Genomic DNA, 25,180 nt, shown 5'->3' on the forward strand with positions numbered 1-25,180 from the left:
CCTTGATTTAGTCCAACCTCTCCCCCTTCTCCCTGGCTCCTTCCCTTCCTGGAGCAGCTAGGTGGTAAAGTGGATTGGGCTGGAAGTTAGGAAGACCTGAGTTCGAATTTGTTTTCAGATAATTCCTGTATGAAACTAGGCAAGTAACTTACTTTGGTTTGCCTCAGTTTCCTCAACTGTAAAATGGGTATAACACCTACCTCAAAGGGTTGTTGTATCGATGAAATGACATATTTAGCTTAGCACAGTGCCCGACACACATAGGGGATGTTATATAAATGCTTATTTCCCTTCCTTTCTCACCTTCCCTGCTTTACAATTGAAGAAGCTGAGGCCTGGAGTCTACTTTAATTAACCTCTCTGGTCCTAAGTTCCCTGAGACTTTTAAATTATTTTGACAGCGTGTAAAGACTATTTGATGGGCGGAGTTCCAATACTATTTATTTAATCAAACCCTTATTTTTCAGATGATGCATGTGGTTAAACCAAAAGCTTCTCCAACCATTTCTAGATCAGACTGAACTGGCCTGTCATGCTCATGTAAATAGGATGTCTCCGAGGGCTGAGGACTGCAATGCAAAGAGGGAGGGGATGTGCCTGGGGGTGGGAGGTGACGTGCCTTAAAATAGGTGGAGGTGGGATGACTGAGACAAAAGTAGTAGCGGTGTGGGTTCCACGTGGTATAACTGTAGGTGACTAGCAGAACCTTAAGTCTACTGGTAGAGAGAAAGGCTGTGGGGAGGGAGGAAGATTAATGCAAAGTCAATTAGAACCAGTCTCTGAGAAGAGTTCCCTAAGAACCCTAGAGCCTCGAGATCTAAACGGCACTAGCACCAGCAGGTCTCGGGAAAGCTTGTCCCTTAACCTCCGACTCCCTCCCCACCTCCAGTCCAGCCTAGAACACTCAAGGATTTCTTTGATTGACATCCCGACCAGCCAACGGATTTTCAGGGTTATGAAAGTTCTGTTTCCCCTCCTCCAAGGAGGCGGAGGGAGAGTCCGTGGAATGACAAAGAGCATAGCCAATGGGAAGAAGGACTTCGGAAACGATAGGAATAACAGCCAATGGAAGGAAAGGGCCGTTCTAAACGACGTGTGAGGCCGCCAACGGCTAGTGCTGTTACAGGGTCGCGTGGTTTCCGCTCCTTGAGGGCGGGGGAGCGTCCCAAACGGAAGGTGGTTGTTGTCAGTGCCTCAGGTTTGAAACTGGGGGTCGGGCACCAGAGCCGTTGTCTGTCGCTGCGGGGCTCTCCCCCTCCCCCCGCCACCGGTCCCTGCTGACCCCACCCTCCTCCCTCCCGTCCCACCTCCCGACCCCCATTCCCGCCCCGCCCCCCACCCCAGACCTCCCCCTCGAGTCCCTCGGCTGGGTCCGGCCCGGCCTCTGTCCTCCGCTCCGGCTTTCCCGGCCCGGAGGGCGGCCCCGCTGCCGCCGCCATGTCCCTGCACGGAAAGCGGAAGGAGATCTACAAGTATGAGGCACCTTGGACGGTCTACGCCATGAACTGGAGCGTGAGGCCCGACAAGCGCTTCCGCCTGGCGCTGGGCAGTTTTGTGGAGGAGTACAACAACAAGGTGGGGGCGGGGCCCGGCGGCGCGAGACCCCGGGGTAGGGGGGAGGAAAGGGAAGGGAACTGACCGGCGCCGGCCCCTCCCCCCTCCCCTCATCCGTTCCCCTCGAGCCTCGAAGCCCCGCCGCGCTGCGTCTGTCCCCCACCTTCCTTGGGCCTGTCCGGGGGGTCCCCTGGGTGAGGTGGCTGGGAAGCAGGTGGGCGGATTGTTGGAGATTTAAACACGAACTGACTTCGTTGTCTACACCCTCTTCTCCTTCCAGTTTTCCTCCCTCTCCTTCCTCAGTTTCCGTCCTCTTTAACTGGACTCCTACCTTCCTAAGTTTTCTTGTCTGTTAAATAGTGGTGATGCCTGTAGTATCCTCTCTTCAGTGTTGTGAGGTTCAAACAAAAATACATACGTAAAATGATTTGCTTTGGGTAAAGGCTAGTTATTTTCTCCCTGTGTTCTTCCAGTTTTGGTATATCACTAGATACTCTGTTCTTGACTTCTAAAAGAGAGGCCTCAGGGAGGTGAATATTTATTCATTTCCACAAAATGGTAAGAGGCAGGTTAGCATAGTGAATAGAGAGACCCTGGAAAACCCGGCTTCCATTCCTGGCATACTACTGTGTGGTCAAGGACAAGTCACTTAATCTTTCAGTGCCCCACATAGCTCTCAAAGGCTATAAATTGGAGCAGCATCTGTGAGGGGAATTTCATGAGCTTGTGGGCAAGGCTCATAACCTCTCAGTGCCCCAGCAGCACTATTACTAGTATGTTACAGAATAATATCAATGGAGGGAGCTTCTTCCTATGTCAGAATTCTCCACACCAATGAAATCACAGGTGAAAAAAAGTACTGTAGCACATTTATAGTTGCTGGGTGGAGAGACAGATATCAATCATACACATATGTACACACACTTAAAATTGGACTTTTGGAATATATTATATACATTCAGGTATATTTCCCTTTCATTGTGGTAGGCCAGAAAAGATCCTGTACATTGGTTACCTCAGTTTCTTCTCCATGCTTATAATATGATTTCTTTCTAACTCCATTGATCACTCCAAGATAACTTTTGATTGACCTTTTCTCAGGCCTTGTCCTGTCTGAATCTTTTGACTGTTGACTTTTCTCCTTGTTCTACATACTTCCATTATAGCTCTTTTCCTGTGTGCCTGTTCTTTCTCAGCCTCCTTTGCTGGATCATAATCTAGACCTTGCCATCTTGGCTTAGGTATCCTCCAGAGCCCATCCTGTGCTATTTCTCTTCTTGACAGCTATGTTTTTATGACTTCAAGTAATTTCTCAATTCAGAAGACTCCCAAAACTATTCAAATCTAACTTTTCTTATGAACTCTACCTCCTTCATTGTCAGCAACCTACTGGGAAAGTGCTTCCTGTGTGTTACAGCAAAATCAAGCTCAACTGGTCAGTGTGATGTAGTAAAAAGAGGTCTTAGGAGAAACCTGAGAGAAAATATACTGGCACAACTACTTGTTAGCTATATGATCATGAGCAAGGTCATTTATTCTCATTAATTTTTTGACCCATTTCTGTGATTTATGGCCCATTATGAAAACTCCCTCCATGGATGCAGATTAGTAAATCATCTGTAATTTATAACCTGAGAGTTCTTTGGGGCATGACAGTCTAAGTGACTTGCCCATGGTCACACAGCTAGAGTTCTGGAACCCATAGCTTCCTGACTTAAAAGGTTAGCCCTTTATCTCCTATATAATTTTACAGACAGGGAAACTGAGGTTCATAGTAGTTGACAGTACCTTTAGTATTTATCTAACAGGTAAGATAATATGAGTTCAGTGCTTTGTAAATTTTTTAAAAACTTTGAAGTGTTTTATAAATGTCAGGTAGTATTATTTTGTTCAAAAAGAAAGTAGTCATCAACTCACTTTTTCTCCAGGCTTTCCTGTTTCTCTTGAGGGTACCACCATCCATCTAGTCATACCATATTTATAGTCTTATATAACAGCTGAGCCATAATGCTTTTCCCTATCCAGCTTCCTTTATGGATTTTATCTCTACACCATCACTTTCATCTGTCTCTTTTTCTATTCATATGACCACCAGCCCAGTTCAGGCCCTGATTACCTCTTGCTAGTATAATAGACTTCTGATTGGCCTCCCTGCTTCCAATCTCTCCTCATTTCTGATCCATCATCTAGTTAGCTGCCAAAGCACAAGTCTGACTTTATCACAGCCCCTGTTGAAAACCATCAGTAGCTTCTCAGTCACTGTATCTTGGGCAGAAAATGCCCTCTTCATCCTGGCATTCGAGATCCTTCAGTCAGGCTCTAGCCTTATTTCATTTTTTAAAAATTATATTTTTCCCCTATTACAGGTAAAAACAATGTTTTAACATTTTTTTTAAGTTTCAAGTTACAAATTCTTTCCCTTCTTCTGATCCTCCTTACCTTCCTCCCTCCCTGAGACTGCAAGCAATCTGATAAAGGTTTTACATGTGTAATCATGTAAAACATTCTTTTATATTAGATATTTTGTGGAAGAGTTCTCAAATGTAAAAAAAAAAGACTAAAGAAAATGAAATATAGTATGTTTCATTCTGCATTTAATGCTAGTTCTTTCGTAGATAGAGATGGCATTTTTCATCATAAGTCTCTGGGATTTTTTTTGTATCACTGTATTGTTGAGAATAACCAGGTCATTCAAATAATATACTCACTGTATACAATGTTCTGCTTCCGCTTACCTCACTTTTCATCAGTTCATGTAAGTTTTCCAGATTTTTCTGAAATTGTTCTATTTATCATTTCTTATAGCACAATAGTATTTCATAATTCTTGTATACCACAACTTGTTCAGCCATTCCCCAGTTGATGGAAAACCTCTCAATTTCTAATTCTTTGCTACCACAAAAAGAGCTGCAATAAATATTTTTGTACAAATAGGTCCTTTTCCCTTTTTATTTTTTTAAATCTTTTTGGAATAGAGACTTAGTAATGGTATTGATGAATCAAAGAGTATGAACAATTTTAGATCTAGCCTTATTTCATATTCCTTTACTTCATGAATTTTGGTCAGTGTACATGTTGAATCCCCTCCATGGAAGGTAGGCTTCATAAGAGCTAAGATCGTTTGTCTTTTGCTTTTTGTCTTTTGTGCCTGTCTGACTTTTAATCTTTGTGTAATGGATAGTGAAGATTTAAAGTGATAATAAGATAAGAGTTAAAGTGATAATAGCTTCTTTTGATAGACACTCACCCCTTATTCCTGTTGATTCCATTGGTTACTATTCTAAAGTTATTGCACAGTTGTCTTTCACTTTAGTGCTACTTGACCAATTTCCCTTCCAATTCAACTGACAGGAGCAGAGTGTAGTATTTCTAGTCTATGAAGTTATTGCATTTGTGAAACTTCCAGCTCATTACACACACCCTATTTGGGGGGAGCTTAAGATTATTGAATATTAGCCCAGGAAGGCTCTTTGGTTAATTTAATATAATCTCTCATGTTGTTACAGATACAGAAACTGAGGCCTTGTAGCAGAGCCAGGATTTACAGCCACAGACTAGCTGTTTGCTGACTAAAGTTACTCTGTCTTTTGCCTAGCCCTTGTACTGTAATAACTTGTAATATCTGTTTTGAAAAGGACATTCATTGCTGGTAGAATCTATATTTACTATGAAAAGTTTTTCCCTTGCTGTTGTAGTATAATTTAGGCTCTTTTTAAGGGGAAAAAGAGAAAATTTTATGTATCAGCAGGAAAAAGAAGTACCCTTAAAAGGCAACTTTCATCCCTTATTCTAGGAATCTTATTGATCTGGCTTACTAAATGCTTTTGTTTGCTTGTTGCTAGAAGACTAAATTTAGCCTGGCATTACAACATGGGTATAGAAACCAAGATATAAAAAATGCTATTACCTAAAAGTGATAGCATGATACCTAGTTCTGCTACTTAGCTATGTGACCTTACGTATGTCACTTAACTTCCAGAAATCCATCAAACATTGACTTTCCCAGTTATTGTGCAAGGAAGAGGTCTGCCTTTGGGCAGACTGTTCTGGGCTTCAATTTGCTTTATAAAAGATTTTATAGAGGGTTTCCTTAAATGTTGAGCTCTTGGCCACTTGATATTATTTGATTGCCAGAAAAAATCAGTTTACATGCAACTTTTCAGAAACATTAATTTTCTGTGTGGTAGTGCTTTTCTTCTGCTTAGTGCAATTATTACTTATGGGACCAAATTGAATGGTATAGGTAAAAGAATGAATTTGCTAACTCCTCTACTGATCCTAAATTAAACCAGAACCTTTTATGTTAAACTAGATCAAATGTAAGAAAAATATTAACAAGGGATTTTGAGTTTTGAGATTTTCACATCTTTATCTGTTCAAATTCCTCTAATATTTATTAAAATGTTGTCTTAGATAAGGAAACTAACATAAGTTCAAGTATAATATAGAGACATAATCAGGGATGAACTTGAATGTAGGACTCAGATTGATGAGTCACCAATTCATAATTCTTTTCATTTAGAAAATGTTGCTTTCTCTTTAGTCACATTCTAAAAATGAAAAGAAAACACAAATTGCTCTCCTGATCACAAAGGAGATACAATAGATGATAGGGTAAGGACAACCTTTTAACTTAATTGCTTCCTGGAGTGGGTCTTATCTGGGTAAGGAAGAGTAAATTCACTCTGTATTTGGTGTTAAATAATGTTTTTATAAAATACGTGTCCCAAAAATCTTAGTGTATCCTTAAACTGTGATAGTTTATCAGATTAAGCTATTAAAAGCTCAAGGTAGTATTTAGAACTTAAGGCTGTGCTAAGATTTTTGGGACATCCTTAAATATTATGTTTGATGTCTGTTGAGCACAATAGTAATAATGCTTGAATTAGGGGGCAGCTGGGTAGGTCCTAGGTTCAAATCTGGCCTCAGACACTCCCAATACACAGTATTGATTCTAAGACTGAATGTAAGGGTTGTAGCTCTGAAGAGAGACTTACGTGATCTGGGAATATCTGCATAGATAAAACAGTTGAACCCATGGAAGCTGATGAAATCACAAAAGAGGAAATATAGGGTCAAAAGAGAAAAGGGTCCAATACAAAGCCTTGAAAGACACCTTCGGGCATGACATGATAACCCAGAAAAAGAGACTAAGACATTATCTATCAGACAGATAGGGAGAAAACACAGAGGAAAGAATATCCAGAATAGTTGTCAATGATGTCAAATGCTACAAAAAGTTTTAAAATATGAGTATCTAGAGGATAAAATTATATTTTGAAATGAAGCAATCATTGATATCTTTAGACAGTTTTCAGTTGAATAATGAGGCTGGAAGCCAAGTTGCTGAGGGTTTAGAAGTGAGAGGACAGGAAATGGAGGTACCATTTGTAGACAGCTTTTGCTTTTTTTAAGCCCTTACCTTCCATCTTAGAGTCAATACTATGTGTTGGTTCCAAGGCATAAGAGTGGTAAGGGTTAATTATGGGGGTTAGTGACTTGCCCAGGGTCACACAGCTAGGAAGTGTCTGAGGCCAGATTTGAACCCAAGATCTCCCATCTATAAACCTGACTCTTAATCCACTGAGCCACCTACCTGCTTCCAACAGCTTTTTCAAGAAGTTTAGCTGAGGACAGGAGAGATAAAGGATAATAGCTGGCAAGCATGGTAGAATCTAGGAGAGATAAAGGATAATAGCTGGCAAGCATGGTAGAATCTAGTGATGGTTGTTGGGTTTAAAGGATGAGGGTTTTTTTGTGTATGTTTGTAGCAGCTCTGGGAAGGAGCCAATTGATAGGGAAAAGTTAAAGATTAGGGAGTGGGGGTATAGTAATGGGAGCATTCTGTGGGAGAAAAGGAGAGAGAATGGTATGCATCAACATGTAGAGGAGTTGGTCTTGACAAGGAGAAGGGCCACTTCATCAGAGCTTGAATTGCTTGAATTGAAGGGGGGAGGATAGTGAGGGATGAAGGAGTTTGTGTCAGGAGAGAAGAGGGAGCTGTCATTGAATGCCTGTTTTTGTGGTGGGTTTTTTTGTTTGTTTGTTTGTCTGCTTGTTGTTTTTTTTTATCGATGTATGTGGTAGAATCCTCAACAAAGAGGGTGGGGTGAGGGCAAGCTTGTAGAGAGAGAAAAAGATTTAGAACAGTTGCTTTTGTATGTGTGATAAGGTATCAGTTAGGGAAGAATATTAGGATTACTTTGCTGTAGTGAGGGCCTAGCTTAGATTAGCTAGCATAAATTTATAATGGATTGAGTCTGCTTCTGTTTCATAATTTTCTCCAGTTCTATTTAGCAGCAAGTAAGTTTAAACATGAAGAAATAATTCAGGGTTGGGTTTGACAGATTGTGCTTGTTGTGATGGATTAAGGGAACAAGAGATTCAAGAGTAGAGAGGATAGTATAGAGTCCACCGATTCCACAGTGGACTTGAGAGATTTCTAAGACATTGGTGGTTCTTTATGAGGATGAAGAATAAGTTTTGGAGTAAGACATAAAGATAAAAGAACATCTAAAGGAAGCTCAGAGCTCATAAATATGAAGCAGTACACATGTAGATGATATATGATTATCCCTTTGTATAACTGAGGTAGAATAGAAGATTAGGTTGTAGAAGTTGAGAGGATTGAGGAACTGGAAGTTAAGGTATTTGAAGGAGCATCAACATAGATTGAAGTCCTTTGAATAGGGGAAAATTAGTTAGGGTAGAGAGAAATGTTATGAATCAGGCACTAAACTCATTGAGAAAGAAAAGTGCTGCTGGAGAGTCCATGGATGACAGTCATCAGAATCTAGATTGTGTGATTGATGTGGATTGAATGCACCTCAAAAGAAGATTGCTAGTAATGGCGGTGAAGGGAAAGTCTGGAAGTGATGGTGGGGAGCAAAGTGCTTTCCTCTTCCCTTTCATAAATGTTGCCTAATAAGGAAATTAAGACCCTAAATAACTGAGGATGAAATTTTGTTGTTTTAACAAATCTGATTTTCTGGTTCCTTTTTTCAGAAAAGAATCAGTCTCGAGGCAGGTAAGGACTTCAAAAAGAAACAAGTCATTTGTTTGTTTGGTTGTTTTTTAAGCCCTGTCTGACTCTTTGTAACCCCTTTTAGGGTTTTTGCCATTTTCTTTTCCAGCTCATTTTACAGATGAGGAACTCTGAGGTAAACAGGGTTAAGTGACTTGATCAGGATTACACAACTAGTAAATGTCTAACTGTAGTTCTTTTTACCCATGCCTTTACCATTCCAGGCAATCTATGCTTTTAAAGAGCTAAAGGAAATAAATTCCTTGATCTCCCTTAATAGTCCTTTTCAGAGTCTAGCATCTCTTTTAACTATTTTTGAATATTTTCTGCTATAGTTTAAACCCATTTTTTCTTTTCCATAGATGCATTAATAATGTTGCTTCAGAGTGTGCTAATGGCTAAGGTACAATAGTTGGCATCTGACCCCTCTCATTAACATAATCCCAGAAAGCAAAGAGTAGATAATAGATAATGAGGTATTAATATTTTAACCAAATGCAAAGTATTAATGCCTAATTTTTGCTTTATGAAGTTTGAAATAGTTTCTAATTGATGAAATTAAAGGAGCATCAGACTGCCCATCTAACCTGTTTTCCCTTTTTGGATGAAGTAATGAAGTTTTTCTTGATTGAACTGGAAAGTCCTTAGTGGCCCTTTTAAAAGGCTGAGTTCCTCTGATCTGGAGCCATTACAGGCAGAGTCGGCAATTGAGCAAGAATCTAGATTTTAAAAGAAGTTGCCTGGGGAGTACAGAGAGATTAGGAAAAGAGGAGATTTTTCACTCTCTTCCCCTTTGTCCATGGTGCTTTGAAACAGAAATATTCTGCCTAGTAGAAGATACCAAATCTGTCAGGGAAAAGAAACAAGCAGTCTCCAAGCAGACACAGAAAGACAGCAAGAAAACAGCTTCAAGGAGAGTCCTCTGGCAGCACAGAAAAGATACTACCAGGCAGAAGAGCTGACTCTAGGGATTCAACCAAGTTATTTCCTAGCAGAGATATTCTGCCCAAGGATGAAAGCATCATAAGGATTCCATAAGGGAAAAAAGGACATCAAGGTCCTGCAGTACCAGAGATGTGAGTTGCATTGACCACATGAGTTTCCTTTGTGTGCTTCTCTAGTAGTGTACTCCAAGTTTATGTCTTATTTTTCCTATAGACACTGTGTTTAGGAGACAGTTTAGAGGAAATTGCTATTCTTACAGAGCCATCTTAGTTAATGCTCTTGATTTGTTCTAGTTGTGTCTACTAGTGACTGTTAAGGGAAGTTTACTGATGGGGCCTTGTGAATTATAGTTTTTTGTTTTTTATCAATTACACGTAATAACACATTTCCACATAAATTCTATGATTCTATGTTCTATGATTGAACTTTATCTCCCTTTCTTCCCTTCCCTCTCCTGGTGCTAGCAGGCAATTCAATCTGGGTTATACATGTATTATCATGCAAAACATATTTCCATATTGTTCATTTTTGTGAGTAATCTTATAAAACCAAATAAACAATTGAAAAATTGTATGCTTTCTTCAGCATTCTAATTCCAATAGTTCTTTCTCTGGAGGTGGGTAGCAGTCTTTGTCCTAAGTCCCTCAGAATTGTCCTAGATCATTGTACTGTCAATAAAAGCTAAGTCTATCACAGTTGATCATTCTACAGTATTGCTGTTACTGTGTACAGTGTTTTCCTGGTTCTACTTTTTTCACTCTGCATCAGTCCATGAAGGTCTTTCCAACTCTTCCTGAAATCATCTTGTTCAGCATTCCTAACAGCACAATAGTATTCCATCACCATCATATACTACAATTTGTTCAATTGTTCAAGTGTTCTCCAATTGATGAACATCCCTTTAATTTCATTCTTTGCCACCACAAAAAGAACAACTATATTTTTGTACAAGCAGGTCTTGACCTTTTTTTTTTTATCCCTTTGGGATATAGACCTAGTAGTAGTATTACTAGATCAAAGAATAGGCATTGTTTTATAGTCTTTTGGGCATAATTCCAAATTGTCCTCCAGAATGGTTGGATCAGTTCATAGCTCCACCAGTAATGCATTAGTGTCCCCATTTACCATATCCCCTCTAACACTTATCATTTTCCTTTACTGTCATATTGGCTAATCTGATAAGTGTGAGGTGGTACTTCGAGTCATTTTAATTTGCATTTCTCTAATCAAGAGGGATTTAAAACATTTTTTCATATGATTATTGAAAGCTTTGATTTCTTCATCTGAAAGCTGTTTATTCATACCTTTTCACCATTTTTCAATTAGGGAATGACTTGTATTCTTATAAATTTGATTTAGTTTTTTTATGTATTTGAGAAGTGAGACCTTTTTCAGTGAAATTTATTATAAAAATGCTTCTTAGTTATTTCCCTTTTAATTTTGGTTGCATTGGTTTTGTTTGTACAAAACCTTTTTAATTTAATATAATCAGAATTATTCATTTTACATCTTGTAATGTTCTCGATCTCATTTGGTCATAAATTCTTTCCTTCTGCATAGATCTGACAGGTAATCTATTCTATGTTCTTCTAATTTACTTATAATACATCCTCTATGTCTAAATCATATACCCCCATTTTGAATTTATCTTAATATATATAGGGTGTGAGATAATAGATTTATACCCAATTTTTGCCATACTGTTCTCCAATTTTCCCAGCAGTTTTTGTCAAATAATGAGTTCTTATCCCCAAAACTGAGGTGAATTAGAGTTTTAAGAGTATTGACATACAAGTATCCTAGAACTTGAACCTTCTGGAGCCTCAAACTACAATTCTGTGAATGCTGAGTTGAGGTTGCTTAGAACACATATGGGGGATTTTTCCAGGATTTGAGTCCTATAGATTACAAGGATCCACTGGAGAGATTTTTCCATCAGGTTCCCTCTTTGTTGGATACCTTGGTGTTATAGGAATCTACTGGAAATTTTTTTTTCTGTTTTTTTCTAGTTTATTTCCCTTATAAATTAGACTGGTGTTCTTTTAGCTAAGTTCTGCATAGCTGAATGTTAGTGTGCTGACATCTATTATATATGCTTACTGCAACCATGAATTTGAAGGTGAGTATTATCACTAGAGTAAAAGCGACTCTTTTCTGTCATAGAAAGTTGTTAATTTCTAGATTATTTAAGAACTGTTATGTGGACTTTGCCAAAGCTCTTATGTACAAGGTTCTAGGGAAAGAATTTAAAAGGATGAGCCTTGAACCTCTTTAAGTAACTTAGAATTTCAGAATTTGTGACTTAGAGGGCAACTATGCCTAAAGTATCCCAGTTGATTTACTAGGGGAAAGAATGTAAGGTGGAGAGTAGTTGGTCTCTGACCAGTTGGTTCCCTACCCATCCTTAAATTATAAAAGCCCAAAGGCAAATAGAAGAGATAAAAAGATATTAATATATTAATGAAGTACAAAAACACACTAACAACTTGTTATCCCTTTACAAAAAAGTATTTTTCCTTGATGGGAATAGAAAGACAACTTGGACTGCCTATCTCCCATTTTGCCTCTTTTCCAAGTATGGAAGACTCTTCCTTTGGCAGGATGAAGTTGGCCACCCTCTTGATGGCCTCTTAAAAAGCTGCACTTACCAGCTCTGGAAGTTAATTCCATCAGGAACAAATTGTCCAGGAAAAATCTGGCTTTTGAGAAAGAATTGCTCTGGGATGAGGATGTCTTCTCACCATCACCGCTATCAGTGATCTCACTGTACAGTTGTACTGTTTGCCTCGTGGAAGACATTGCATTTAGCAGAGAGGAGAATCACATACTCTATAGGCATGAACACAGGGGTGATTACTAGATACAGGAATAGACCCATGCTCCATACTGACACAGAGAGGCAACAAGGAAACAGCTCAAGAATCAGAAAAGATAGCCAACCATGGATTCTAGGGACAAAAACAGACCTGATAATTGAGAGTCAAGCTACTGAGAGAATAAAATCCATGGGGGAGCAGTGGAAAGATTCCACAAGGAGACAAAGGAGTTTCAGGTCCTCCAGTATTTCAGATATAAGTTGCCTTGGCCATATATGTTCTCTGTCTTGTGTGCCTTACTACCATTATATTCTGTATTTGTGCCTGTACTTCACCAAAATACTATATTTGTGGGAGAGTATGGCTTAGGTTTACTAGGGCAATGAATGTTCTATAGCTACCAGTTCACATTGACATCTTAGTAAATGCCTTTGCTTTGATATCATTGTACCTACTGACTATTAAAAGGAAGTTCCCTAGGGCGGATCCATGAACTCTAGTTTTTAGAAGTAGCAGATGCAAAAAGTATTCTGGAACTTTTTAAAAATCCAAATATTTATTATATAATCATATGAGCAGTTTTGCAGAAATGTGTGTGTATAACTGGAGAAGTTCCAGGCGAACTGAAGAGACCTCTGGGAACTGATGCAGAGCGAAAGGAGCAGAGCCAGAAGAACTCTATACACAGAGACTGATATACTGTGGTAAAATTGAATGTAATGGACCTCTGTACCAGCAGCAATACAATGACCCAGGACAATTCTGAGGGATTTATGGTAAAGAAAGCTACCCACATTCAGAGGAAGGACTGCAGGAGAGGAAACATATAAGAAAAACAACTGCTTGAACGCATGGGTCGGGGTGGGCATGATTGAGAGTGTGGACTCGAAACNGCATGAATCATGTAACCATGTTAAAAATGAATATTAATAAATGTTAAAAAAAAAAGAAAGAAATGTGTGTGTGTGTGTGTCTGTCTGTCTGTCTGTCTGTCTCTGGCTCTGTCTCTGTCTCTCTTTCTCTCAGTTAGTGGGTTTTTATTAGGTGGTGTTTCAACAATAGACCTTCTTCCTCACTCCAAGTCTAACACTTCCCATTGATAGTAACTGTGGTAGAAATGTCAAAAGTTGGAGGACGGAAGGAAGGAAAAAGTAAGCTTTTACAGATTATTTTCTACAGTAAACCACAACATCATAGAATCATAATTATGAAGAGTAGATGATGAAAGATACTACTTCATATAGAAGTTATCACCCTTCAAATTGGTACTCCAGAAAAGGTACTATATGTTTATATTTTAAGATTTTTTTTAATTTAAAAATTTTTATTTAATCAATTTAGAACATTTTTCCATGGTTATATGATCCATGTTCTATCCCTCCTCTCCTCCTACCCCCTCCCATTGCTGATGCACAATTCTACTGGGTTTTACATATATTAAGACATTTTTAATAAGATAATTGAGGTTTGTTTTCTCACCATAGGAAAATATTCATTTTCCATGAACGTCAAGTTTTAGGATTTCTAGAGCATTTTGAAATACTTAGGTGATTTGGATTCTATGATTTTATGTATGATTTTTTAAAGTTATTTTATAATTTAAAATTTTAAAAGAAAGGTGGTGAGAAGTGTTATCATTTGTAAACCAATGCTTTTATAACACAAAATATGACCAACGAACCTAAGTAATATTTTGCTTATATTAGAAATAGTTGCCTGATGCCAAAAATTTAAATGGAAGATTGTTTTACAAATGGAACATGTAATTGTTTTATTTCACTCTGCTTTATGATATTTTATTTCCTAATATTTGTGGTAGGCTTTCACTATGATCTTTATGGCATTCCTTGCATTTAGACACTTGCTGAGAAATTGGCAAGGTTATGTGTATATATTTGAGTTTTTAAAATTTCTCTGGTGAAAGCCTTTTAGTATGTTTGTGTCTTTTTCAGGTGTCTGGGATTTAATTATGATACACTGAGAAAGAGCTCCCTGGAAGTTCAGTAGGAAATGGAACTAAAATTTAGATCACAAACATAACGATTCTTTTAACAATTCTTTCTATGGCAGACTGAGGAGAGTAATACACGGTGGGGGCCTCTGGGTAAACTGCTATTTTTTTTGTTGCTTTTCCAATTTACCTTTGTTCATGTGGACATACATACTGTGATTTGAGTAAGAAATGAATCTACATCTTTAACATTGTCTATTATGCCCTAGGGCAACACTACCAGAGTCTCAGAACCTGGGAGACAGCGATGTGTTGTGCTGAAATTTATTCTTAAATACAATCCAAAATGCATTGGAGAAGTGCTTTTTTCCAATGCGTTAGCTGAGGCATCTCTAGTCAGTAAGACTTCGAAGCTGGTAATATAGTCTAATAATTTTGCAGTAGAAATTTTGAGTTGGAGGTATTGACAGTAATGAAAATTAGAGTGGTACTGTCTCTTTTAGAAGAGGGAGAAAAGTATCTTTTAAGATATGTGTGTGTGTGTGTGTGTGTATGTGTGTGTGTGTGTGTATATATATATATATTTAAGAATTATATATAATAATAAAAGTACCTTTTAGAGGTTTTTTTAAAATATTAAATGTTATCACAGCAAAGGAAAGTGGTGAATGTTGGAGAGGATGTGGCAAAATTGGGACATTAATGCATTGCTGGTAGAGTTGTGAATTGATCCAACCATTCTGGATGGCAATTTGGAACTATGCCCAAAGAGCTTTAAAAAACTATCTGCTCTTTCATCCAGCCATAGCACTGCTTGGTTTATTACCCCAAAGAGATAATAAGGGAAAAGACTTGTACAAAAATATTTATAGCCGCACTCTTTGTGGAGGCAAAAAATTGGAAAATGAGGGAATGTCCTTCGATTGGGGAATGGCTGAACAAATTGTGGTATCTGTTGGTGATGAAATTGTGCTCAAAGGAATAATGAAATGGATGAATTCCATGTGAACTGGAACGACCTCCAGGAATTGATGCAGAGTGAAAGGAGCAGATCTAGGAGAACATTGTACACAGAGACTGATATACTGTGGTACAATCGAACATAACAGACTTCTCTACTAGCAGCAATGCAAGAATCCAGAGCAAGGCTGAGGGACTTATGAGAAAGAAAACTAGCAACATTCAGAGGAAGAACTGTGGGAGGAGAAACACAGAAGAAAAACAATTGCTTGATCATATAACGATAATTCTAGTCCAACTATCAATAATATGGAATTAGGTCTTAATAAACGATACATGTAAAACCCAGTGGAATTGTGTGCCGGTTACAGGGGGGGTTGGGGGGGGCTTGGGGGAGAGGGAAAGAACATGAAATGTAACTATGGGAAAATATTCAAAATTAAAATTAATAAAATATTAAATATTAGGCTCTGAAATCTTCCTCCACTGAGTTTCCTTTGAGGCATATTTATAATTTACATGTTTATGGACTTACATGTCATCATTGTTGTATTATCAAATTTGGACTCTAGTTGACAAGATAGATAGAGTTACTTTTTCCCAGTTTGCAAGAGAACAGAGTCGAGATCCTTACATCTGACTTCACGTAGCATTATATATATATTTTATGTCTTTATCATGTGCTGTTTGATATTATGGTTATTTGTATCCATATTCTATTAGACTATAAACTCTTTGAGAACAGGAATCTGGTTATCTATGTCTCTGCTGTGTGTGTGTGTGTGTGTGAGAGAGAGAGAGAGAGAGAGAGAGTGAGTGAGTGTGTGTGTGTGTGTGTGTGTGTGTGTGAATTATGTATGTGAGTCCCAGTATCCCTTCCACGTTGCAGGGATTAGAGGCGCCATTTCCCGCTTTGATCTCAAAATTCCACATAAAATTTTTTGGCCCTCCCTTCATAATGGAGAAGATGAGTGAAAAAAAATTTTTTTGAGTTGTTTAGAGTACATTTATTGTAAAATTTGGACTAAGTATTTGGCCATAGGCTTCTTTATGCATTTCTGAGTTTCTAAGCTTTTTTGTGTGTGTAATCTGCTGGCCTTTATGTATTGTCTACTGCTTCCTCAACCCCCCCCCCCCCAAATTCCATTTAATTTCTTCCTGATCCTCCCTATATTGAAACCACAATGAGGAAAGTTGAGATGGGGAGGGGGTGGCACAATATACATTCATACACATGATGCTTTGCTCAAAGCAGGCTATTAAGAAATTCATGTTGAATTAAACTGACTGTTCTAATTTGTAAGGTTAATTTAGGAAAGCTGTAAAAGTGAAAACTTTGAGAAGCTTAGCACATTTAGATTTCACATTTTAAAGTTAATTTTTGGTCATTATACAAATATTAAAAATTTCTCAAACTAATATCTAATATATATACACATTTCTAAATGAACAAAATTATTTTGATGGATATTTATTTTGTAAGCTTTTTTTTTGGCCACTCTTCTAGTGTATCCAGTAAGTAATTATCAAGCAAAGTTTATAGAAAAGAATATGGAGCTGGAGACAGACCAAGGGGATGTATAACATAAAATGTCAGAACCAAGATGGGATTGCAGAAGGAGCAAAGAGAGGGAAGAAGAATAACTTGAAGACAGAATTCTCATAGATGATAAAAATTGGTTAAAATCATCTTGTCTTCTGTATGCTGCCCCTAGAAATGCCCTGATCTCTCATTTCTGGTTGGTACTTAGAATTTTATGGATAAACACATGATTATATCCAGATGGATTTACTATGGCACAGTTCTTTTGGCATAAAGTTGGCCTTAGGATCTCATAGATAAAAAGCATTGTTTAGGCAGTCCCAAGGTGCCTCAGATTTCATATCCTTATGAAAATAAAATTTTTCTTTCATGAATGTTTTCTCAGTTTAAAATTTTAAATTGAGGAGCAGTGAGTGCAAAGGGGGAGCACTTCAACATCCATCTCAGTGTTTAAACTTAGAATCCATTTGACCAGGAATAAAATATATCATTGCATAGACATGAAATATTTGGAAAGTGACACTACATTGCAGAATTGTGAGCAGTGGAGATTATTTAGTTGAGACAAGAGTACTAAAACAAATAGTTATTTTTGGAGAAAGTAGATTTTATTTAAAGGGAAGGGGTGCCTTTGTGTAAGTATTATGTGCCAATGTATCGATTTTTCAGATAATTAATTGGAAGCAGATTAACTGGAGTAAAGGCAAGAAGACCAAACAGAAGACTGTTAAAATAATCCAGGCGTGAGATTATGAGGCCTTGCATCAGTGTGGTGGCATTATTAGAGCAGAGAAGAAAACACATATAAGATGTTAAAAAAAGTAAAATCGACAGTACTTGGCAACAATTGGGTATGGAAATGAATAAGGCATAGATGATGACATTCTAGGAGCATTGATAGTACTATCAGTAGGAAAAGGGAAGTTAGAAAGGACCGTTTGAGGGAGAAAGATGGAATGTTGAATTTAACATCCAGCTTGAGATATCCAATTGAAGATGCAAGACTAGAGGTCAGGAAAGAAGTTAGATCTGAGAATCATTTGCATAGGAACGATAATTAAATACATGGAAGCTGATTATTGAATGTGTTCTATAGAAGTGCAATCTTTGATTTGTATTTTAAACTTTTTAATTCTTTTTTTCCTGTCTCCCTGGTATCTTCAACTTTAGTTACTTTTAGTAATAACTAAACTAGTACCCTTAGAAGTTAATAGTATTTGAATCTCCTTTGTAAGACCTGCAGTTCTGCTTTTGGATACCTTAGGGCAGGGGTTGGCAATGTATGGCTCTTTCTGCAGGAGCCATAAAGTCAATTTTTTTTCAGGCGTTGTTACAGGAGCGCGCACTGTGAGCACTGTACGGCTCTCACGAAATTACATTTTAAAAAATGTGGCGTTTGTGGCTCTCATGGCCAAAAAGGTTGCCGACTCCTACCTTAGGGTATTGAGAAAGAGAACAAAATCTCTAGTGTCATGTATGTAAAACTTTAATACTCCTGAAGTATTTTGGGGAGTAGGGATATAGCTCTTTGAGAAGATTCCTGCTTACTGGGAGGTGCTGGTCATAGAGAGTTCACTAGCCTGGATTTAATTTGGATAGAGCTGAATGAATGTGCTTTTTTAACTCCTACTAGTCTCTTGTGAATGTTTGCGATTAGTCTGCAATTGAATTGCTAGTTTCTCCCAGGCTTCCAGCTTATGACATATTTTCTTCTTGATACAAAACAGTTTAGGGGCTAAACCTGGGGCAAAGGTGGTGTGGTTTAGATTTTCTTGAAAATTTCCCCAGGCTATTTCAAAGTCAAGATTTGGAAAGTTAAGGCTAAGGGTCATTCTCTTATTGGAAATTGATTGATATGCTATTCATTTTTGCAAATGTTCTATTCAGTAATTATTTGTTTAATATAAACCAATCTTTATTTGAATGTATTTTGTTGAAAGCAACCTCAGTTCTCTTCTGAGTGTTGGGGATTAGCACAGCTGCTCATCTGACAAAGGGAGAAAAAGTCTGTTAGGGACTGTACTTGCATTTTCATTGGCAGAGGAAACTCCCCAGTGAAGAAGTCCTCCCTGCCAGTGAAGATATGAGCTTTTTCTGTTTAGAACCCTTAGAGATCATGTAGCTGGTTCAGGGTCACCCAGCCAGGCTGTATCAGAGGCTGGACTTGAACCTAGGTCTCTTAATCAGCAAACATTTATAAAATACTATAGGACAGACACTTCATTATTAATTACTTGCCATATAGTACAGGCATGAGGTGATGGGGATACAAAAACCAACATTCTCTACCTGCAAGGAGCTTACAATCTGATAAGAAAACAACCTGAACATATGTGAAATATGTATGAACCAGACATATGGTAACCTTGTGGTAAAGGGGACCTGGCACTGGGGGGACTAGGAAAGGCTTTATGTAGAAGATAGTATCTGAGAATCATTTGAGAAATCAGGGGGATTTTTTTTAAGCATTTTATTTTATTTTATTTTATTTTAACCAATTACATGTAATTACAAATTTCCACATAAGTTTTCTGGAGTTGTATGATCCAGATTGTCTCCTTCCCTTTCCCTTCCCAGAGCTGGCAAGCAATTCAATCTGTTATACATGTATTATTATGCAAAACATGTTTCCATATTGTTCATTTTTGTAAGTGAATAATCTTATAAGACTAAAACATACACACAAATAAACTACTGAAAAATCATATGCTTTGATTTGCATTCCTACTCTCACAGTTCTTTCTCTGGAGGTTAATCATGTTCTTTATCACAAGTCCTTCAAAATTGTTCTGGATCATTGTATTGTTATTTTATTGTTGTTCCTTACTGTGTACCAAATAAAAAACAGGCTATAAAAGTGTAAACCAGTCAATCCTGGGCCATTTCAAGTTACAACATTGTGAAGGAAATTTGGAATAAAGGTAGTAAATGCAGGTGGAATATTTAAGTTCCATCTGCTGATCAAATTGTTATATTTCCTACACATTTTTTAAAGTTGTAAATTGCCTTATGTATACTGGATTTATAGGAGCACATGTCTTTTAAATTTTATTCTGTCTTGGTAATTGTATAGAACCTTGGAAGTTTCCATGCCTTGCTTTTATATATTTTATTATAAGAGAAATTATTGCCTTAAATGGGTAGAAGCATAAAATTTCCTACCCGGGATTGTTTTTTTTAAAACAGGAAGCCAAGGAGCTCCTGTATATTCTTATCTGAGGATAATTTAGACCAGAAGATTTTTTTAAATATCAGATTTTGCTATGGAAGCAATAACAGAGTTTGTTGAGAAACTCTTAGCCAAGATTTAAAAGTTGTAACAAGTATATGATTTTTAAACATTCTTTATTGTTTTAAAATGTTCTATTGGAAATTATGGTACTCTATTTGAATGTGCATTGTGAATCTGCTATTTATAAGATCCATTTTCTCTCACAGAAAATCTCATTTTTGAGTAACAAAACCTTTCTAGTTCTAAGCTATATATATATTTTTGATTTTTAAAACATTTTTTTAAATTAGAGCAATTGATTTTTCCCTTTTCTCGTCTTATACTGGAAGTACATATATAATCATTATTTATCCTTTTTCTGATTCTACAGCAATATAAGCTTAATGCAAATACCTGAGACTGAGACTGAGAATATGGGACTGTGATTTAATGCCTTTCTGTCTGATTCCAGGAGAAGGGAACATGAGAGCTGTTAATAGTGCTAAGAAAGCACATGGTCACTTGACTAAAAATCTGCATGGATTGCAGAGGTCTATGCCAGTACTTTAGGACTTGAAATTGGGGTTTGAGTCCTGGAGTCCCAGTCTTTTCTAAAACTTTAGAGGACGTGGGTCCCCTCAACTTAAATTCCTAGGCCAGCACCTAAGATTGGTTATTTATTTGGCTCACTTCCCTGAAAAGTTGATGGCAAATCAGATCAGTGAGAGACATTTCCCTTAAGTCCTAGCCCTGAATGGGTAATTGCAAACTGCTTAAATCACTTTAATTAGGCCTTGATTCAAAGGCCTGTTTATTTCCCCTACATTTTTTGCCCATTTTACATTTCATTCACAAGTTAATTTTTTCTTCTTTTTTCTTGAATTTTATTCTTTGTATTTTGCCAATTGATTTCATACAACCCCCGTGACTCAGCCACTCATCCTTAGCTGACCTGAGATACCCTTTTCAAGGAAAAAAGGTGTGTTTAAAATTTTCCTCAGGGGGATGGGATGTGTATTAAGTTTTTTTTAAAATTCGATAATGTAAAAATATATGTATATTTAACTTTTTTAGGAGTAATTTCAGGGGGAAATGTATGATTCTTAGAAGGAAATGTATGTTTTATAATCTATAATGTTTAGTTTAAATTCTTTTGAGAATAATTTCAGGATAAGGATTTTGCCATCTCCCCAGAATCCAGACGACAAACCTGTTTGGTGAAGACACCATGAAGATGCCTGAAAAGCCTTCACTGTACCATAAAGACCAAATTTGAACCTTGGAGTGCAATTAATTGAATTATGGGGAGTTGAAATTGAGTTGAATGTATTGTTTAATTGTACATGTTATGCCAATAGGGGACTGCCCCCAATTGGTTTTTTGTAAATGCGGCTAGTTTTATCCATTTGTTCATCTATTTCTTTTATCCCCCAAATTCCTAAAATTTAGAAGTTGTCTATGTTTACAGATCCAGCGAAGAAAAAAGGGCCAGCCTTTTTCTTTTTTGCCGGACCTCAGGGGGAAATGTTTGTTTTAAATTCAGGGAATTGTATATTTGGAATTGGGAAGATGCCATTTAAAAGTATGTTATATATTTCCTATGGACACGTGGGGACTTTGAAACTACATTTCCCATGATTCCTCATGGCAAACAGGAAGTATGATGATGTAAGAGAGGGGATAAGTCTCCTGGGTCAGGGGGAAGTGGCTCTCTCTTAGCTACCAGGCGCGGGAAGATACGAAAGGTAAAAATGGCTGAGGCAATGTGAATTCTTACAGGCGCGTGGTCTAATGATTTTATCCCTATCAGCATGGCCTGAATTAAACTACTAATTTCTCTTATTATATCAGTCTTTATCATTTTTAATCGTAACAAAATCTATATTGAAACTTTAATTTCCAAAGCCCTTTTTTAACTTGAAGGATGTCTTTAGTTCTTAAATGACGTAGTATAGGAAGCAATGATTCTTTCCTGTTGAAACAGCTAAATATCTAGGGAATTTTTCCAAGAATAAAACAACAGCTGTTTACAAAGTACTTGCTAAGTGTAATAGGTGATAACAAAACAAAAACATATTTTCATTGCTCTCAAGGAAATTGTGATAACATTGGAAAAGACAGGTCACAAAATTGAGGGGGAAATGACTATAAGAGGCTTCACAAAGTAGTATATTTCAATTTTTTAAGTTTAGTGGAAACTGTTCTCTAGAAGCTTTAGTATTCTTGGAATATTTAACTAGAAAAGGTTAGACTTGAACTGGACCTCAAAGGATAAGTAGAATTTAGATAGGTTCAGAGACCATAAACTTGAAAATATGGTGAGGTAATGAAAGGGGAAACATTTTGGGGGGACAGTTAAGGGATCAATTTGACTGAAGCTGAAGTGGGAAATAAGGCTGAGATTATTTGTGGAAAGCTTTGAATGCCAGACTAAGAAATTTGAAATGGGGAGCTATTTAAGTATTTCTGTGATATTAGCATAGAAACTAGTTGTTGGTTTTTTGAGTTTTATTTTCTTTTTAATGAAATTGATTTCAAAAAATCAATTGCTAGAATAGAACATTAACCTCTTTCCCCCCCAACTCATTTTCTTTGTACTGGTGCCAGCTGTGAAATTGGTATTGTAACTTGGTGCCTGAAGCTTTTGTGTCCATTAAATCTGTATCTGAGGACCAGCTGAGTCTTGCTCCTGCCCTGCCTGATGCCTTGCTGCTTACTTCCTCTGCTTCATCTTTAATTTTCCCTGTGTTAAGTATGACTTTCTTCCTGTTTTACTACAAAGGATACTGGTTTGGTTCTTTGATTCATCAAATCATAACAAATTTTCTTTTTCTGTATCTCTTTTCTCTACATTCCCATTACCAAGTTCTTTGTTCATACCCTTAATACTTTATTTCTAGACTGTTACAATAGCCTAAATGTTCTATTATCAAAAGGTGTCTCCCCTTCTGATTTATTTTATATTCCACTGAAGATTAATATTCTAAAACCTCTTTCATCATATCACTTGAAGAGATAAAAATAGTCTTCACAGTCCTTGGCAATATCGTAGACATTTACTATAAATGCTCATTGTTGACTTAATCTGACTCTGTAGGTAAAATCCAGGCTCCCTAGCCCCAATAACCCCAGCTTGTCCATCCAGCTATATATCTCTGACATGAAACCAGACAGGTTTATTCACCTTCAGTACACCTTGAATTTTCTCATATCTACTTTTGTTCATGTTATTCCACCTGCTTGCAAAGCCTTTCTTTTTTGTGTCTCTATCAAATTCAAGCTTCCTTCTGGTGGCATGGTATCATAAAGAGAATAGTTGATTTTGGCATCAGGACTTGAGTTTAATCTAAGCTCTGCTATTTTACTACCAAATCACTCTCCCTTTCTGAGCCTCAATTTTTTTGTCTTTAAATAAAGTAAAAAAGTCAGTTGTACTAAATGATCTATGATGTCCTTCTGTAATAAAATAAATTTATTAAGAAATATTTCACTCTTCTGCCTGCTAGAAACTCACTATTGTAGAATTTACAGTTTGCACAGCTAATTTGAGTTAAGCCTGTATAATTCCTTGTGACAACTCTTTTATTAAACTGTAATCTAGATGTTTTATTATTTAACTTCATTCTGGGTCTTACACATCCTTGTATCCTTATTCTCCATTATCCTCAGTGTAGGAACTTAATAAATATTTATTTGATTGGATTTAGTCCTTCCTGGGCTTACCAAATAAATACAAAGTTGGAAAGAGGGAGAAAGAATGATGATTTTATGACCTGGTCTTATAAGAAAAGTAGAAGGAAGAAAGAAGTGAGTTTAAAAAAATAACTTACATACTTGCAGAGTAAGGATTTATAGTCTCATCATAGCTGCTTACTAAGAATTACCATCATTTCATCTGGCAGGGTCAGTAATAGACCAGCTCCTTGGCAATTCAAAATAGCAGAAACTTCTGAGCCAATCTAATGATTTACAGCAAAGAATGCAAATGAATGGTGATCAAAATCCCTTCCAAAGAAAAGTGAGGAATCAAGATCAGAGGGATATTTCTCATTTGTTATCTTCATTGTTCATTTTCAACTTTAAATGGAATAAATGCTTGTCTTTGCATCAAATATATATAGTTAAGAAATTCTGTAAAACTGTATGATAGCTGTATAACAAAGATAACTTTTCTTTACAAGTCTCAATTAGTAATAAGATTGTCAAGACCGATTTTATTGACCAATAATTTGTTATGTCTGTATTCTACTAATCATCTGATGGTTTTTCATGAGAGAAAAAAACAAAAAAACAAAAAAAATTGCTTATTTATCACGTTGCCCAAATTTTGTGTATTACAGGTCCAGCTCGTTGGTTTAGATGAAGAGAGTTCTGAATTTATTTGCAGAAACACTTTTGACCATCCTTACCCCACTACAAAGCTGATGTGGATCCCTGACACGAAGGGAGTCTACCCAGATCTGTTGGCAACCAGTGGCGACTATCTCCGTGTGTGGAGGGCAAGTACAGTGTTGATTAATAGCTAGCCAATTAGACATTTAAAGGCCCAACCCATTATATAAACATAGTATTCCAGAGACATGGAAACACAGTATCCCAGAGAGAGATGGCAATGTTTTTCTAGAATATATGGATAGCTTAGGTTCTCAAAACTCAAGTTACAGATTGGTTTTAAGTTTATTTTACTAATGTATTTCTAATCTTTATGTAGCTTCCGTAGTGGTCATGTGAACAGAGATATGACATAATATGACATTGGACAAAAATAACCCAAATGAGATCCTTGTTCTAAGTAGTCCAGAAGTATTAACTGAGGTATTTTATGTAGCTGTGAAAATGACAAGTTTAGGTAATCTTATATAAAAAAATGAGAATTATTGAATTAAAAATCTTCTACATACATGTGTGTCTTGAGCCCTCTATTCTCTTTACAACTAAAGTGTTTTTCAGTAATTCAAACAAAGTACTATTTGTTTTGTATGTTTTAGTGTATGAAGTATAGAAGCCACCCCTACCTTAACTGCTTCACCAAAGTTTGTGCCATCAGAACAGCAAAGAAGTCAACTTAGTAGTCAAGATTCAGGCAGGATTTTTTGTATTCAAGATTATGAGAAGATCTTTTCACCTTTAGCTGCTCTAGAAATTGGGAATAGGATTTTAAAAGATGAAGTTAGGT

General features: G+C 37.0%; 1 protein-coding gene across 1 annotated transcript in view; it reads left to right on the forward strand.

Annotated features, from left to right (window-relative positions):
- Positions 1-1,188: 1,188 nt before the first annotated feature.
- DCAF7 (DDB1 and CUL4 associated factor 7) overlaps positions 1,189-25,180 on the forward strand; it is a 34,880-nt gene continuing 10,888 nt past the window's right edge. The window contains exons 1-2 of the mRNA XM_044677183.1: positions 1,189-1,575; positions 24,345-24,503. Coding sequence (XP_044533118.1) covers positions 1,438-1,575; positions 24,345-24,503 — 297 coding nt within the window. The 5' untranslated portion in view covers positions 1,189-1,437. The remainder of the gene's footprint in view (positions 1,576-24,344; positions 24,504-25,180) is intronic.

Source organism: Gracilinanus agilis, chromosome 4 (genome assembly GCF_016433145.1).
Source record: "Gracilinanus agilis isolate LMUSP501 chromosome 4, AgileGrace, whole genome shotgun sequence".
Taxonomy (NCBI): Eukaryota; Metazoa; Chordata; class Mammalia; order Didelphimorphia; family Didelphidae; genus Gracilinanus; species Gracilinanus agilis.